The sequence below is a fragment of the Kryptolebias marmoratus genome, linkage group LG5 (genome assembly GCF_001649575.2).
Source record: "Kryptolebias marmoratus isolate JLee-2015 linkage group LG5, ASM164957v2, whole genome shotgun sequence".
NCBI classification, from domain to species: Eukaryota; Metazoa; Chordata; class Actinopteri; order Cyprinodontiformes; family Rivulidae; genus Kryptolebias; species Kryptolebias marmoratus.
Genome location: NC_051434.1, coordinates 22131595 through 22145584, shown reverse-complemented (window position 1 = coordinate 22145584; position 13990 = coordinate 22131595). Strand labels below are relative to the sequence as shown.

The window sequence follows — 13990 nt, the reverse complement described above, 5'->3', positions numbered from 1 at the left end:
GCAGCATTTGACACTGTTGACCATAATATATTATTAGAGCGACTGTAGAGCTGGGTTGGACTCTCAGACAGCACTCAGCTGGTTCAAATCCTACCTAAACAACAGGAACTTCTTTGTATCAATAGGCAACTTCTCTTCAGAGCAAACAGAAGTCACATGCGGAGTACCCCAAGGTTCAATCCTGTGAACCCTTCTATTTAATATCTACATGCTCCCACTAGCCCAGATTATAACAAGTAATAACATTAGTTACCATAACTATGCAGATGATACACAGCTCTATATTACAATGTCACCAGGTGACTCTGAACCTGTCCTAGCACTGAAATGATGCTTAGAACAAATCACTGCATGGATGTGCCAAAACCTTCTCCAGCTGAACAGAAACAAGACTGAAATTATTATCTTTGGACCTAAAGAGGAACAATCAAAAGTCAGCGCGCAGCTTCAGGTATTACAGCTAAAAACTAGCGATCAGGCCCCAAACCTGGGTGTACTAATGGACTCAGACCTGAACCTTAAAGGACACAAAAACAGTTACAAAGTCTGCTTTCTTCCACCTGAAGAACATCTCCAGATTTAAAAGGAACTAATGTCACAACAAGACCTAGAAAAAATTATGCACGCGTTCATCTTTAGTCGTCTTCACAGGTCTGCTAAAAAAATCAATCAGACAGCTGCAGCTGATCCAAAATGCTGCTGCTCATGTTCTCACCAAGACCAGAAAAATAGAGCACATCACCCCAGTTTTAAAGTCTCTACACTGGCTCCCTATAGCTCAGAGAATAGACTTTAAAATACTTCTATTAGTTTATAAATCACTGAACGGTCTAGCACCACAATACATTAAAGACTTATTATCGTCGTATCAACCCTCCAGAACACTCAGGTCTTCTGGTTCTGGTCTACTTTGTATCCCCAGAACCAGAACCAAACATGGAGAAGCAGCTTTCAGTTTCTATGCACCATCAATCTGGAACAAACTCCTGGAAAACTGCAAAACAGCCGAAACACTAAATTCCTTTAAATCAAGGCTGAAAACTCACCTGTTTAGAGCTGCCTTTGATTAGTAGTCCACAAACAAATTCAGGTGTAAAGCTGCTCTGAACAAAATATCTTATTACATATTGACCTTATGATTATCATTTTTATGATTTTATTTTTTTGGATGATTGTAATGATGTTTTTGATGATTATAATGTAATCCTACTGATGTTTTTATTATGTAAAGCACCTTGAATGCCTTGCTGCTGAAATGTGCTATACAAAAATTTTTTTACTTACTTACTTACATAACCCTGTGTCAACTTTTATAAATATGTGCTGCTCACATCAAATTCAAAAATTTTTTTTGCTTCTTCCTAAAAAAAGCAGAATTTCTCATTTAAAACTTTTTACATGTTTACTATGTTCCATTTAAAGACAAGGTGTGGCAGCTTGGTGGTCAGTACCACGGTCTTGTAAACCTGAAAGTGTAGGTTCAAACCCAGGTCAGGAAGGGCATCAAGTGTAAAAGAGATTTTAAGCTTGCTGTGGCAATCCCTGCAGAAGGGAGCAGTGGAAGGAAAAATGTTTTACTGAAAATAAAATATGAGTTTATGACATTTGCAAAGTATTGCATTAAGTTTTTGTTTACATTTAATACAACTTCCCAACATCTCTGGAATTGAGGTTGTGTATAGATATTTATAAATGCATATATCTGCAACACTTTACTAATCTTTCTTTAAAACTGTACATGTCGCAGTGTTTTCCACCTCAACCCTGTTTTTAGACTGAGTCATAAAGCTTCTGCTGTGGAGTTCAGGTCAGTCTGAAACCCTCCTCATTGATGATGAGGAGTATGAGGATGATGATAAATGCTGTGATTTGTAGTTCCCATCAGATGGGGGACCTACAGGCTCACAGTAAAGAAGAGCCAGCTGAAATCTAAGCAGTCATGCTGAAATCTGAATGTGCGGATTTCTAATGGAGGCTCTTTCCTGTCAGAATGTTGGATGTGTGTGGATGAGTAGGAAGGATCTCTGAAGGATTAGTCTGTGTTTGGCTGATAGGATTAGAACAGTTTAACAATCTCTTTAGAAGGATGGGAAGTCTTTGGCAGCGTGTGTTTAACTACTGGCTGCCGTGATTATTTGTCACGGTGCGGTGAAGAATGCATGACTGATGCTTTCAGAGCTCAGGAGGCTTCAGGTGGCAGTCAGAGTGAAGTTTAAGCCAGGCTTGTGGATTCGCAAATGATATTGGGATATATATATATATATATATATATATATATATATATATATATATATATATATATATGACATCATGTGTCAAAGTACTATGTCAGAGAAACATGTCAGCAGAAGTTTGTTTTCTCCATGTCCCCTTACAGACTCCGTAGTAATGCATTATGTGGTAGTTGACAATTTTTTTTTTTAATTAAAGAGAGTAGAATTTTAATTATTATTGAGTGAACATCTGACATGCATTGATGGAAAAACTCAAGGGGTTCAGTAAGACCAAACTGAAGTGTGTCACACATCCTGCTGTTGGGTCAGAGGCAGATGGCACTTAAGAACTAACATGATGCATGATTAGAAATAAGTTGAGATGGTTGGTGAGTTCTGGGTCTGCCTTGAGGTCTCTTCCCAGTGGGACATATCCGAAAAACCTCCAAAGGAAGGCGTCCAGGAGGATCTTGTTCTTTTGGTTATGATCCAAACCTCTGGCCATAGGTGAGGGTTGGAACATAGAGTAGTAAACAGAGTTTTGCCTTTCTCACCATAACCGATTGAAGCAACGCCCTCATTACTGAAGATGAGGCACCGATTTGTTGATCCATCTTTCGCTGCATCCTACCATCACTCATGAACAAGACTCCTAGATACTTGAACTCCTCCATGTGAGGCAGAGACACCCCCGACCCAGAGGTAGCTTTCCACCAGTTTCCAGTTAAAACCATGGCCTTGAACTTAAAAGAGCTGTCTCTCATCCTAACCGCTTCACACACGACTGCGACCCATCCTAATGCACGCTGAAAATCATGGCCTGAAGATGCCAACAGAACCACATCATCTGCAAAAAGCAGAGATGAGACCCTGAGGTTCCCAAACCCGATACACTCCTCTCCACGACTGCGCCTTGAAAAACCGTCCATGAACACCGTAAACAGGATCGGGGACAAGGGACAGCTCTGGCTGAGTCCAACCCGCACCGAGAACAAGCTCGACTTTGTGCCAAGAATGTGGACACAGCTCCTGCTTGGGTTATACACAGATTGGATCGCCCTCAAAAGCAACCCAAGGCACCCCATACTTAGGTGGATGTAATTATTAATACTGCTAATTTTTCACAACATAAATTGGCCAGCCAGAAATTGCTGGACAGGTTTGACGACAAATTGGAATAACTATAAGCAGGAAGGGTTGGAAATGAACTAAAATGTTACACAACAGTGTCAACAGTGCATCTAGTCAGTATAAAAAATGACTCAGCTCCCAGTAGGAGTTGAAGTCCAGCTCTGTGCAGGTTGTAGTGGTCCTGTGGACAGATCCTTCTCTTTTTCTGATTAATGCCCTCCCTGTTGGGTCTGGTAGACAACCTTCTCCTGGCAGGTTTGCATCATCTTTCCATTTCCTAATAATGGCTTTGTTGGTGCGATGGGGGATCTTCAAGGTTTTTCTTTTTAAACCAACCTTGATCTGTACTTGTCCACAACTTCATCTCAGACCTGTGGAGTTTCCTTGGTCTTCATGATGTCTCTTGGTTGGTGGTAGCCTGCACTACTTAAAAGAATCCACTTAAACTCCAGGTTGTAAGGCCATGGACAGGATGTATTGGTGGAGCTCATAAACAGATGAGTCAGGCACCAACAGCTTGTTACTTCTCTTCCTATTAAACACACTTTACAGACCCCTAAAACAAACATTACTTTGATTTACTTAGACAGCAACTCTGAGACCAAGATCTGGTATTAGAACCAAACTTTAGTCGAACCATGAAGCAGCAGTCCTCGAAGGTCCAGCTGCTGCCACGTTTAACTCATGCTGACTGGTTAGCTCCAGCTGATGCTTTTTTGTCTCTTTACTTAAGACTACAGCAGATACAACTATTTCAAAACTTCATTATTCTGTCTGCTGGGACTAATTTAAAAGATGATTTTTTTTGTAAAGCTCTGCCTTCTAAATAAAACATGCCACATTGTTAGCATGTTTCTGACTTTCAGCAGTAGTGTTTTTCCTCTATAGGTGGACAGGAGCTCCTGTTTTCTCTATGGGTATCAGTATCAGTACATACTTGTGTAAAAATATCAGCATGTGTGACCTGAAGACACGAGGAGCAGCTTGCTGCCTGCAGAGCCATCAGTAAAAGCCAGAATCAGTACCACTGAAACCCGTTTTAAATGGATCACCTGGAAAATTTTGAAGTGATGTTCTGTCTGGTTTTCTATCAATACAGGACAGGTACCTGTGTAGCAATACAGCACAGATACCTTAACAGCTGTGACATCAGTCACAGAGCACAGAGTTTAGAGGAAAGGGTCTTTATCTAAGGCTAGGCTAAAGCTAGCCAAATAAGCTAGCCAAATGAGGGCCCTTTTTATAGGTTTTTCAGGCTTATGAAATGATCTCAAAAACAACTTACCAGTTTAACAGAATGCTACATTAGCTAATATTAAAGCTCTATAAACCATGACAGTTTGTTTAATTTTTTGGTGTTTTCTTAAATGCTATAATAATGTATGTGCTATATTTTTATATTTTATGCTGTTAGTGCTGACTGTATCAGTCCTCGGGAGTTGAGTAAACACTTGGGCTGACTAGACTAGTGCCCAATCCTGGTCCTGGAGGGCCATTATCCTGCTTGTTTTTGGAGTTTCTCTGCTTTGACAAACCTGATTTGAACAAGTGACTGATAACAGGTTTCTGTGGAGGACAAGGGAAACAACTAAAACATGCAGGATGGTGGCCCTCCAGGACCAGGATTAGACCCCACTGGACTAGATGTTCTGATACAATCAGCAGCCTCAGCACTTCGAAATAAACACAATCTATATCACCTGATGCAGCATTCTTTCAAACTAATGTCATTTTTGAAAAGGAGCTTCTTTCTAAACCTGAAAAAAAACTTAAAAAAATAAATAAAACAGGTGCTCATTTGGCTAGCTTTAGTAAAGCCTGGACAAAGACTTCTACCCTTTTCTTCATACTACCATACTCTGCTGTATGACTGATGTCACAGCTGATAAGTTACTATTGATTTGACAAAAGACCACTTCAGAAATGACCAGTCTATCCATTTAAGGTAATATCTCACTGGGCTACAACTTTTTGCGACTAGTTGAACCCAAAATTGCAAAAGAAAAATTTTAATTTTCACTAGGAATCACATTTGCATACACACGCAGTAAAAGTTGGACCTAAAATTGCCAGGAGTTCACGCAGATATTGACAAGAACTTACAGCTCTAGAATTACAGAAATTGAGAAGGGTTTAAAGACACCTGTGATACCTATGTTAGAAAAATCAAATCTCCCAAATGTTTTGAACATGTTTAAAATTCCAGCAAAACAAGAGCAGGCCCTGTAAAACTGAGAACCCATGTGAATGTTTTGAGACATTTTGGAAACTACAAATGCTGTTTCAAATTTGTCACTAACAGTTGCAGCCCAGTAAGATATGAGCTTTGACCACATACATCTAAATAAATACACAGCAAACATCTTACGAAGATTTAATGTACATTTATTCTTAACACGTGGAACATATAGTATAAAGATTTCATACTGAATAAATGATATTCATTAAGCCAAAAAAAGGGGGGAAAAAAGGAATTTACATCAAGTCTTTAGCTACATCATCTGAAATACAAATATGCAGAATCCATATCACTGAAAAAAAAATAATTAAATCAAACTGGTATCTTCATCATGGTTGAGTTTTGTCATTTGTGAAGGAGCTCAAAAGAAACTGCAGACACGATTCTTGTTATTCTGCTCTACACCCAAACCGGAGACAAACTGAAACCTGAAGTTTGTTTGGATGTGGGCATCACACAGCAGCTGAGCGCCCTCCCCCGGAGCACAGGACCGAGCAGGGTGGGGCGCCAACTTAACGGAGCGGGCGGGTGTCACATGACCGATGATTCAGGTGGGTGGGGGAGGAGGGAGACGATGACTCGTCAAAGATTAAAAATGGTGAAGAGCAACAGAAGTTTGAGAAAGAGAGAAGTGTAATGTAAAAGGTCATATTTACACTGCAGCTCCTAAGGTCGAGGACCAGTCCTATAGGTGACTTTTTAATATATGGGTCAAGTCATACAATCAAGGGACAAAGAGGTCGGGGTGTTGTAGGTTCACCATACTTTGGGGGGAAAGCCGTTTTCTCTCTCAACATGAACTAAAACTGTTTTTAAAAACTACAGTTTGCTGCCAAGCCAGCGTATCTCAGTGTGAAACAGTATTATTACAGTATGTTTACAGTTTTTAAGGTGTACAGTACAGAATAAAAGTCCTACAATCTACTGCACAGCCCCCCCCCCCCAACACACATCTGTTCACAGCCATGGTTCCTGTCAGGCTGAGTATATAGCATCCAAAGTTACAGCAATTATACCACACCACAGTCCATGAGTCTATGTAGCCTCCAAACATGAACCAGAGTATTTAGTCAGTGCCCCCTTCCCCTGCCGACCCCTCCAAGGGAGAGAGTGAACACATACAGTATGTCCCCCAAACTCACTGTAAACAAGACAGCAACTTTGGTTACAGTTTTTTTTTCTTCTTTATTTAATTTTTTTATTTAAAAAAAAAAAAAACGTGTTCATTTTGCGTCCGTCGCCTGGTGCTGATCAGCTTGTCTCTTCCAGCTTCTTTACTTTTCAGATGGTTCAGATCCACAACTACTTCATCAGATTCCTTCCTTTTAGTCAGAAGCAGGGGGAGAAAGTCCGAGGTGGTTTTGCATAAATTAAAAAAAAGGACAGTCAGTTTATACCATTTACACTCAGTCTCACTCACACACACTCACAGAACATAAAAAAGGTTGAGGGGAAAGGGAAAGAGCTGAAAGCTCCTAATGGCTGTCATGACTGGCCGATCAGAAACAGTACATCACAGATTACTTGGGACACCAGATGGTTCATCAGTGGAGACACTGAGATGTCTAGTAGCCGCGACTCGTACAAAGTGAACTCCGAGTGGTTTTCCTCCACCTTAGCCAGGGCATGCAGCGCCCGAGCCGCACGCCGCATCATGTCCGCGCTTGTAGGCTCAAACTGAGGGCCCCCCTGCAGTTGTAGCAAGGAGTTTTGGCTCTGTTGGTACTGCGTGGCCGCTAAGCTATCCTCCAAGAAGCCTAGCAGGTTACCCACGCTGCCTTTCTGCACAGCAATTGCCCGCGCTGCCAGGCTGTCGCCCTGAGCTAAGTTAGCTAATAAGACGACTGACATTTCCCGGCAGACGGCCACCTTGCGTTCCCCGACCAGGCGTACGAGCGAGCCGTAGAGTTTCTCCAAGCGGCTGAATGGCGGAGTTGCCAGAATGAGGTCAACATTGTTGTCCTGGATGCTGAGCTTACTGAGGGTCTCAAGGACCAGTCTCTGGGGTGAGAGGGAGCTGTGGGGTCCGAGCGTGGGGAAGGGGTCCAAGGCCTCTGCTGAGGGGCAGACCGCCCAGTGGAGCAGGCCATCCAGCAGTGGGAGGCATATACTCTCTGGGTAGATGGAAAGGTCCAACTGGCCTGAGATGTTGGCCAGAGTGACCAAGCAGTTCTCCCTCAACACCTCAAGACAGTCCCACCACCACTCGTCGCTGTCGCAGCTCACACCCTCGTCTTCCTCCTCCTCCTTTTCGTAGGTGACCGGCGCCTGTTTGCGTTCCGGGTGCCTGTGGTGGAGCAGCACTAGGCGTCCAAGCAGCAGCAGGAGGCCTGGGTGTTTTGACATCTCCAGGTCGTTGCCGGGCACGAAGGACAGACTCCGCACAATGTTGGAGACGCAGATGCAGCGCCGAGCTAGTGAGTCCTGCCAGTCCGACAGGGTGCTGAGCGGCATTTCGTCTTTGCTATGAGGCTCATCTTCCAAGATCTTGATGTTGCGGCGGCTCTGGAGATCAGGGTTGATGCTGAACAGGAACTTGCCGTTCTCCTTCTGCTCCTCCGCGCCTCCACGGACCACCTCCTCTGTGACTGACCCTGGGCGGGCAGATAATACATCATCAATGGTGGCAGTGACTGGTGCACCAATGGGAAGAGATGAAGGGGTCTTCTCTGCTGGGGTTGGTAGGGCTTCAGAAGGCTGGATCTGTTGCTGCTGTTGAGCCTTGTCTTCTCCACAGGACTTGGACTTCTCAGGATTCTCTGTTGCTGCAGCAGAAGCCTTGTTCTTCTTGCGGCCTTCAGTTGTTGCTGGCGTGCATTTCCACTGCTTGAGGAGATCCATCTGGCTCTCAAAGTGGGTCTGGATATGCTCAGTAGTGTCACCACCTCCAACACTCCAGTGTATCAGGCCGCTGTTGAAACTCTGTCGCTGCCCCCGTTTGGACAAGCTGTTTGCCAGGAATGGATTCTTCTTCCGCACCACTTTGATGGGAAGCTTATCAAACTTACTAGCCTGTTTGGGCTTTTCCAAGTGGACTTTGGGGTCCTGCAGGGACCCTGAGGTAGAGCTACTGGCTTCCTTGGTAGAAGACTCCTTTTCCTCCTCTTCATCCTCTGAGGACTTATCTTTCAGGGAGTGTTCCTCCTCTTCTTTTTTCACCTGCACCAGTGAGGAGGTTTCATGATTGGTCTTTGTATCTTCAGTCTCCTCATCTTCCTCATCCTCCTCATCTGTGTCCATCTCTTCACCCTCAGGAATGGGAATATCATCATCAGAGTCTTCAGCAGCGTTGGGGTCGATCAGGATGCGCTGGCCAGGGTCCCCCACTTCATACTCTTTTAAGATGCCAAAGATTTCGATGAGGCAGCATCTGAAGTACTCCACTATCAGCTCCAGGAATCCAGGTAGCTGCAAAACCAATAACAGTGTCACCAAACCAGTGTGGGGCTCAGCACCAAGTGACGAAACCAGTCATCTTGGTGTAATGATGCAAAACCCAGGCAATCAAATGTGGAACTTACCTGGCAAAGGTTAAAAGTAGAGATGCTGTTGTCGTCATACAGTAAAATGTTAATGGTGTCCAAGGCCCAGGTGCTTTCAGCTAATAAACCCGACTTTAGAGACATCATTACTCTCCAAGCTTCAGGAGTGCCTTCAAAAACCAAACAAAATGGATGTATTTAAACACTAATATACAAAAGATGGATTTTCAGAAAGTTCTAGTTCAGGAGAAAATTAACTTGTTTCCTTGTTAAAAACAATAAACTTATCTATAACCCCAATTCTGACAATGTTTAGATGTGTAAAATATGAATAAAAAAACAATGCAAAGATTTGCAAACCTCATAAAAACTTATTTTATTCAAAATGGAACATAGTAAACATTAAATGTTTAAACTAAGAAACTGTACCATTTTTAGAAAAACAAGATTATTTTAAATTTTGGCAGCAACGCATTTCAAAAATATTAGGACAGGGCCATGTCCCCCTCTGTGAAGCATCTCCTCTTCTTTTAACATCAGTCTGTAAACATCTAGGAACTGAGGAGAGCAGCTGCTGGAGGTTTTTAGTTACACTGTTGTCTGATGGAGTATTCTAGCTGTTCAACATTCCTAGGTCTTCTTTGGCCGCGTATTGTTTCCTCATGCATTTCCATATGCTTTGAGTTGGTGAGAGGTCTGGATTTCAGGCAGACCAGTTCAGCACCCAGACTATGAAGCCATTTCGGATGAAGTCTGTGGTTTAGCATCATTTTGTTTAAATATGCAAGGGCAGATGGTCCCTCTCTACTTTAGTATGGATGATGTGGCAATTAAGGTTTCTAAAAGAAATTTCAAAATTTGATTCATCTGACCACCATAAAGTTTCCCACTTTCCTTCAGTCCGTTTTAAATGTGTTTTGGCACAAATATTTCTCCAGATTCCTGAAATCTTTTGATATTATGAACTATAGATGATGAGATATTCAAACTCTTTCCAATTTTTCAATGAGGAACATTTATCTAAAATTATTCCACTAGTTTTTTTGCAGCCTAGCGAACCTCTGCCTAGCTTTATTTCTGAGAGATTCAGTCTCTAAAATGCTCCTTTACACTCAGTCCTCGTAATGACCTGTTGCCAATTATTCTAATTAGCTGTTTTTTTTATTTGTACTTCTTACTTTTAGAGCCTTTTGTTGCCCCGTCCCAACTTTTTCGAGATGTGTTGCTGCAATCAATTCACAATGACCTTATTTTTTTTTTTTATTATAATTTTCCAGTTTAAACATAAGACATGTTTCTTATAATGCAATATGAATAAAATACGGGTTCATTAGGTTTGCAAACCATTGCATTCTGTTTTTATTTACATTTTACACTATATCCTAACTGTCAATTTGGCATTGTAGGTACAGATTACAGATTGTAGTTACTTTCAAAACTTTTTTTTGTTAATCTTTGTCCATGCAAGTCTACAAATCAATGAGCCAACAATGAAAGAGCTATTCTTACCAATGTCTTTCATGGTGAGCCGTTTTCGGGGTTTAAGGTGGGGTTGGGTAGCCTCCACAGAGCTGGGAGGGAAGGCCACGTCTCTTCGGATCAAGGGTTGCTGTACAGGCGCCTGCCCAATATGTGAGGCGGGAACGGGAGGACCTGCTTTCTGCACCTTAATGCCAGGATGCATGTAGGGTGATTTACTGGGTGATGTCCTGCTTTCCATGGGCCGGGGTATGGGAGCTGGGCTCGACACCTGAGGAATGTGGTTCTGGGAAGTCTGGTAGGTGGAGGGTAGGGGTCTGGTCATAGGTGGTCCAGAGGCAGTGGGCCCAAATGGTGGCTGCCGCTGGTTGACATGGCCAGGCCACTGTCCTTCGTGGTTCATTCGTTGGTCTGAAGACATCATCTCCTCTGAGCGGTTCATGTTGTGGTATCCAGGACCCTGGCCTGGCACAGTAGGTCCCTGTCTGTTGGGATAGTTGGGATAGCCCATCTCGTTGCGGCCCTGCCACACTGGGCCTTGGGGGCCGTCTGGACCTGAAGGCATGGAACTTCCCATCATCTGGGAAGGCATGTGAGACTGGGAGTTTGGACCTGCTGATGAAGGCCCTCTGTCCCGTCCGAATGGGAATGGGAACTGGTTCTGTGGACCTGGTGGTCTCCGATCTCCACCTGGATATGCATTATACTGGTTGTACATGTCCTGCTGGCCTTGGTGCCCAGAAGGTTGGGGTCCAGGCTGCTGCTGACCGCCAAAAGGAACGTTATACATTTCTCCCTCATGGCGCTTGGCTGGAGGACCGTACCCTCCGTCTACAGGGCGCTTGTAGTTCTGTCAGCAGAAAACAATCAGCAACATCATCAGGCTCTTAAAGTTTGTTACTTTTCACACAATAATTTGGAGAACAATTATTGCTGATTCTAATGTTCTGATGGAATGCAGCAAATAAGAAGAAAAAATCTGAAATATAGTAAAAAAAACTAACTAAATACCCACAGAAAGATATTTACAAAAGTAGCGCTGGAAATGCTGAACAAAATGTCCTTACCGGCTGCTGCTGTGGATACATTCCTGGCTGTTGATTAGGGTATGGGCCACCAGGGGGCGCTCCTTGGCCAGGATACTGATTTGTGTAAGACTCATGCCTAAAAACAACATGAGTTCAGAATGTTACATTTCTTCTCCTCAGTAATTCACAGACTGTACAGAAATTAAGTTCTGAGAGTAATCGTGCAGTTTGCCGTGATCACACAGACTAAACCCTGTTCACATGAGGCCGTTCCATGATCTGAACAGCACTGACCGCTGCTGAGGTGGAGGACGGCTGGGTGAGTACATCCCTGTGTCAGCACCAGAAGGCATCATGTTGGGCTGAGGAGCTCCGGGTCCCATGGTGCCTTCAGGACCCATGCCTGGTTCCTGTCTGTAAAACCAACAAACAGCATTGTGATGAATTACAGCAGGACTACAGAGCGGATCCCATCTTACACCTCTGTACATAACACATCGACTTGGAGAGACAAATGTTTACCTTCGTTCATATCCATATGGGTACTGTTGTCTCTGGCCCATAGGCATGTTGCCCATTGGGCCCGGTGGTCCTCTGTTATACTGTTCCCCCATTCCACTGTTTGGACCAGGTGACATGAACTGTTCTCCAGCTTTAAAAAACAAACGCCAAAACCAGAATATAATAAATTTCAGCGCTGATTCCTCCAATATTCAATTCAAGACTTATCCAGCGCCCACCTTTCCTCATTCCTCCAAAGGGGTCCTTGTTTGGCTCGTAGGGACCCATCCGACCCATCATCTCTGAACTCCCCATCCCTGGCTGGTAGCCCTGAGAGTTGGGAGTCATGGCGTTCCTTCTGGAAAATGCTGGGTCTCCGCCATCAGCAAAAGGGTCCTGCAGATTAACACTACTCCTGCAGGACAGCAAGGCCTTGTTATTAAAAATCATAAACTGTATTTAATTTCAAGACTGACACATTTTTCAGTTTAAAATTTTGGTTTTTAATTAGTTTTATGTTTTTACTAAGCAGGACAAAATACATGCACAGGCAAATATGGTATCACTTGACTTTATTTTTCAAAACAATGGCATATTGTTAACCTATGTATTTTTTTATTCAACTTTTCAACAGTGATAATTAGCACTCATTATTTAGTTGAAGTTGATGATCTTCCTAGTCCCAAACAATCTTAACAACTGTTTTGCTATATTCTTGTTTTTAATAAAAAAACAGTTAATTGTGTGTACATTTTAATACCACCTGTGTTGACATGACTAACACAAATCTTGTTTTGTTTAATTTCTTTGCTGCAGAGCTCTAATTTCACAGCTCAAACGTGTTAGTGATTCTGTGACATGACAGAAACCCATGGAGGCTTTGACATCATACCTGACACTGGGCATCGGCGGTATCTGTGAGTGTGGGGTGGAGGCTGGGGTGGGGGGCTTCAGGTCTCCCCCTTCGGCCATTGAGCTAGTAGTAGATTGGGGAGTTTGGGGTCCTTGAAGTGACCCTGAACCAGCTGGAAAACAGAGATAAAATTATTGAGTACTTGAGTTTTCTCCCATCTTTGCTGCAGAAGTAAAACCTGAGGCTGGTGGTCGACACAGTGGTTCTGTGGATGGGCCAATCACCACTGGGGGGCCTTTCTGAACAGAAACTGGTTTTGGTAGCCCTGAATTATTGCCAGCTGCAAAAAGTGATAATGCTATTGCCTGTGTTTGTGTGTGTTTGTTTGTCTGTACTTTCAGCAAAATATTTCATGAACCTCTGAATGGATTTTTATGAAACTTTCAAAAAGTAATCGCCACAGTAAATCGATCTTAGCAAAAATGGCTTAACTCAGTGAATATTACAGGTATTCCGCTAAATTTCGCTACTGTTGTAGAAGCTGAAACTGATCCCCGACTTAAATTCTGACCGGTAACTAGGGATGCACGATATATCGGCATTAACATCGGTATCGGCCGATGTTGGTCATTTTTTAGCATATCTGTATCGGTCAGATAAGTAAAAGTGGGACGATATTGATGTCCGATGTTTATTTACTGCCTGTTGCCATTTGTGTTTCTGTTTCGGGAGGGGAGGAGGAGCGGTAGCTGTATGATCACGTGACAGTGATAGCGAAGCTGCGCAGCCAGGAATAACAAGCAACCGAAGAAGGAGGAGGAGGAATAACAAGCAGAGGGCGATGTCAGCGGTCTGGTCATTTTTCACGGTATCAAGAGAAGACACACGGAAAGCAGTGTGCAATGCTTGCAAAGCCGAGGTAATGCGAGGAGGATGTCGCGTTAAGTCGTTCAACACTACCAATTTGATATGCCATTTGAAAAACCACCACCCAGAAGTTTACAAAGAATGGCGGGAAGCTAACGGTGCTAAAAGTAGCAAACAGGCAAAAACAAAAGTAGATT

The 13990-nt window shown here is 43.2% G+C and overlaps 2 protein-coding genes across 3 annotated transcripts in view; one reads left to right on the top strand and one right to left on the bottom strand.

Moving 5' to 3' along the window:
• Positions 1-13990, top strand: part of LOC112451524 (histone H3-like) — a 269127-nt gene that overhangs the window by 161280 nt on the left and 93857 nt on the right. The window lies entirely within an intron of this gene.
• arid1ab (AT rich interactive domain 1Ab (SWI-like)) overlaps positions 5713-13990 on the bottom strand; it is an 86753-nt gene continuing 78475 nt past the window's right edge. The window contains exons 14-21 of one of the 2 annotated variants that reach the window (XM_037975849.1): positions 12966-13098; positions 12313-12488; positions 12095-12224; positions 11867-11986; positions 11612-11708; positions 10575-11394; positions 9105-9235; positions 5713-8991 (exon numbers count right to left, since the gene is read on the bottom strand). In XM_037975849.1, coding sequence (XP_037831777.1) covers positions 7069-8991; positions 9105-9235; positions 10575-11394; positions 11612-11708; positions 11867-11986; positions 12095-12224; positions 12313-12488; positions 12966-13098 — 3530 coding nt within the window. In that variant the 3' untranslated portion in view covers positions 5713-7068. The remainder of the gene's footprint in view (positions 8992-9104; positions 9236-10574; positions 11395-11611; positions 11709-11866; positions 11987-12094; positions 12225-12312; positions 12489-12965; positions 13099-13990) is intronic. The other variant, XM_017437989.3, reaches the window with a different exon arrangement.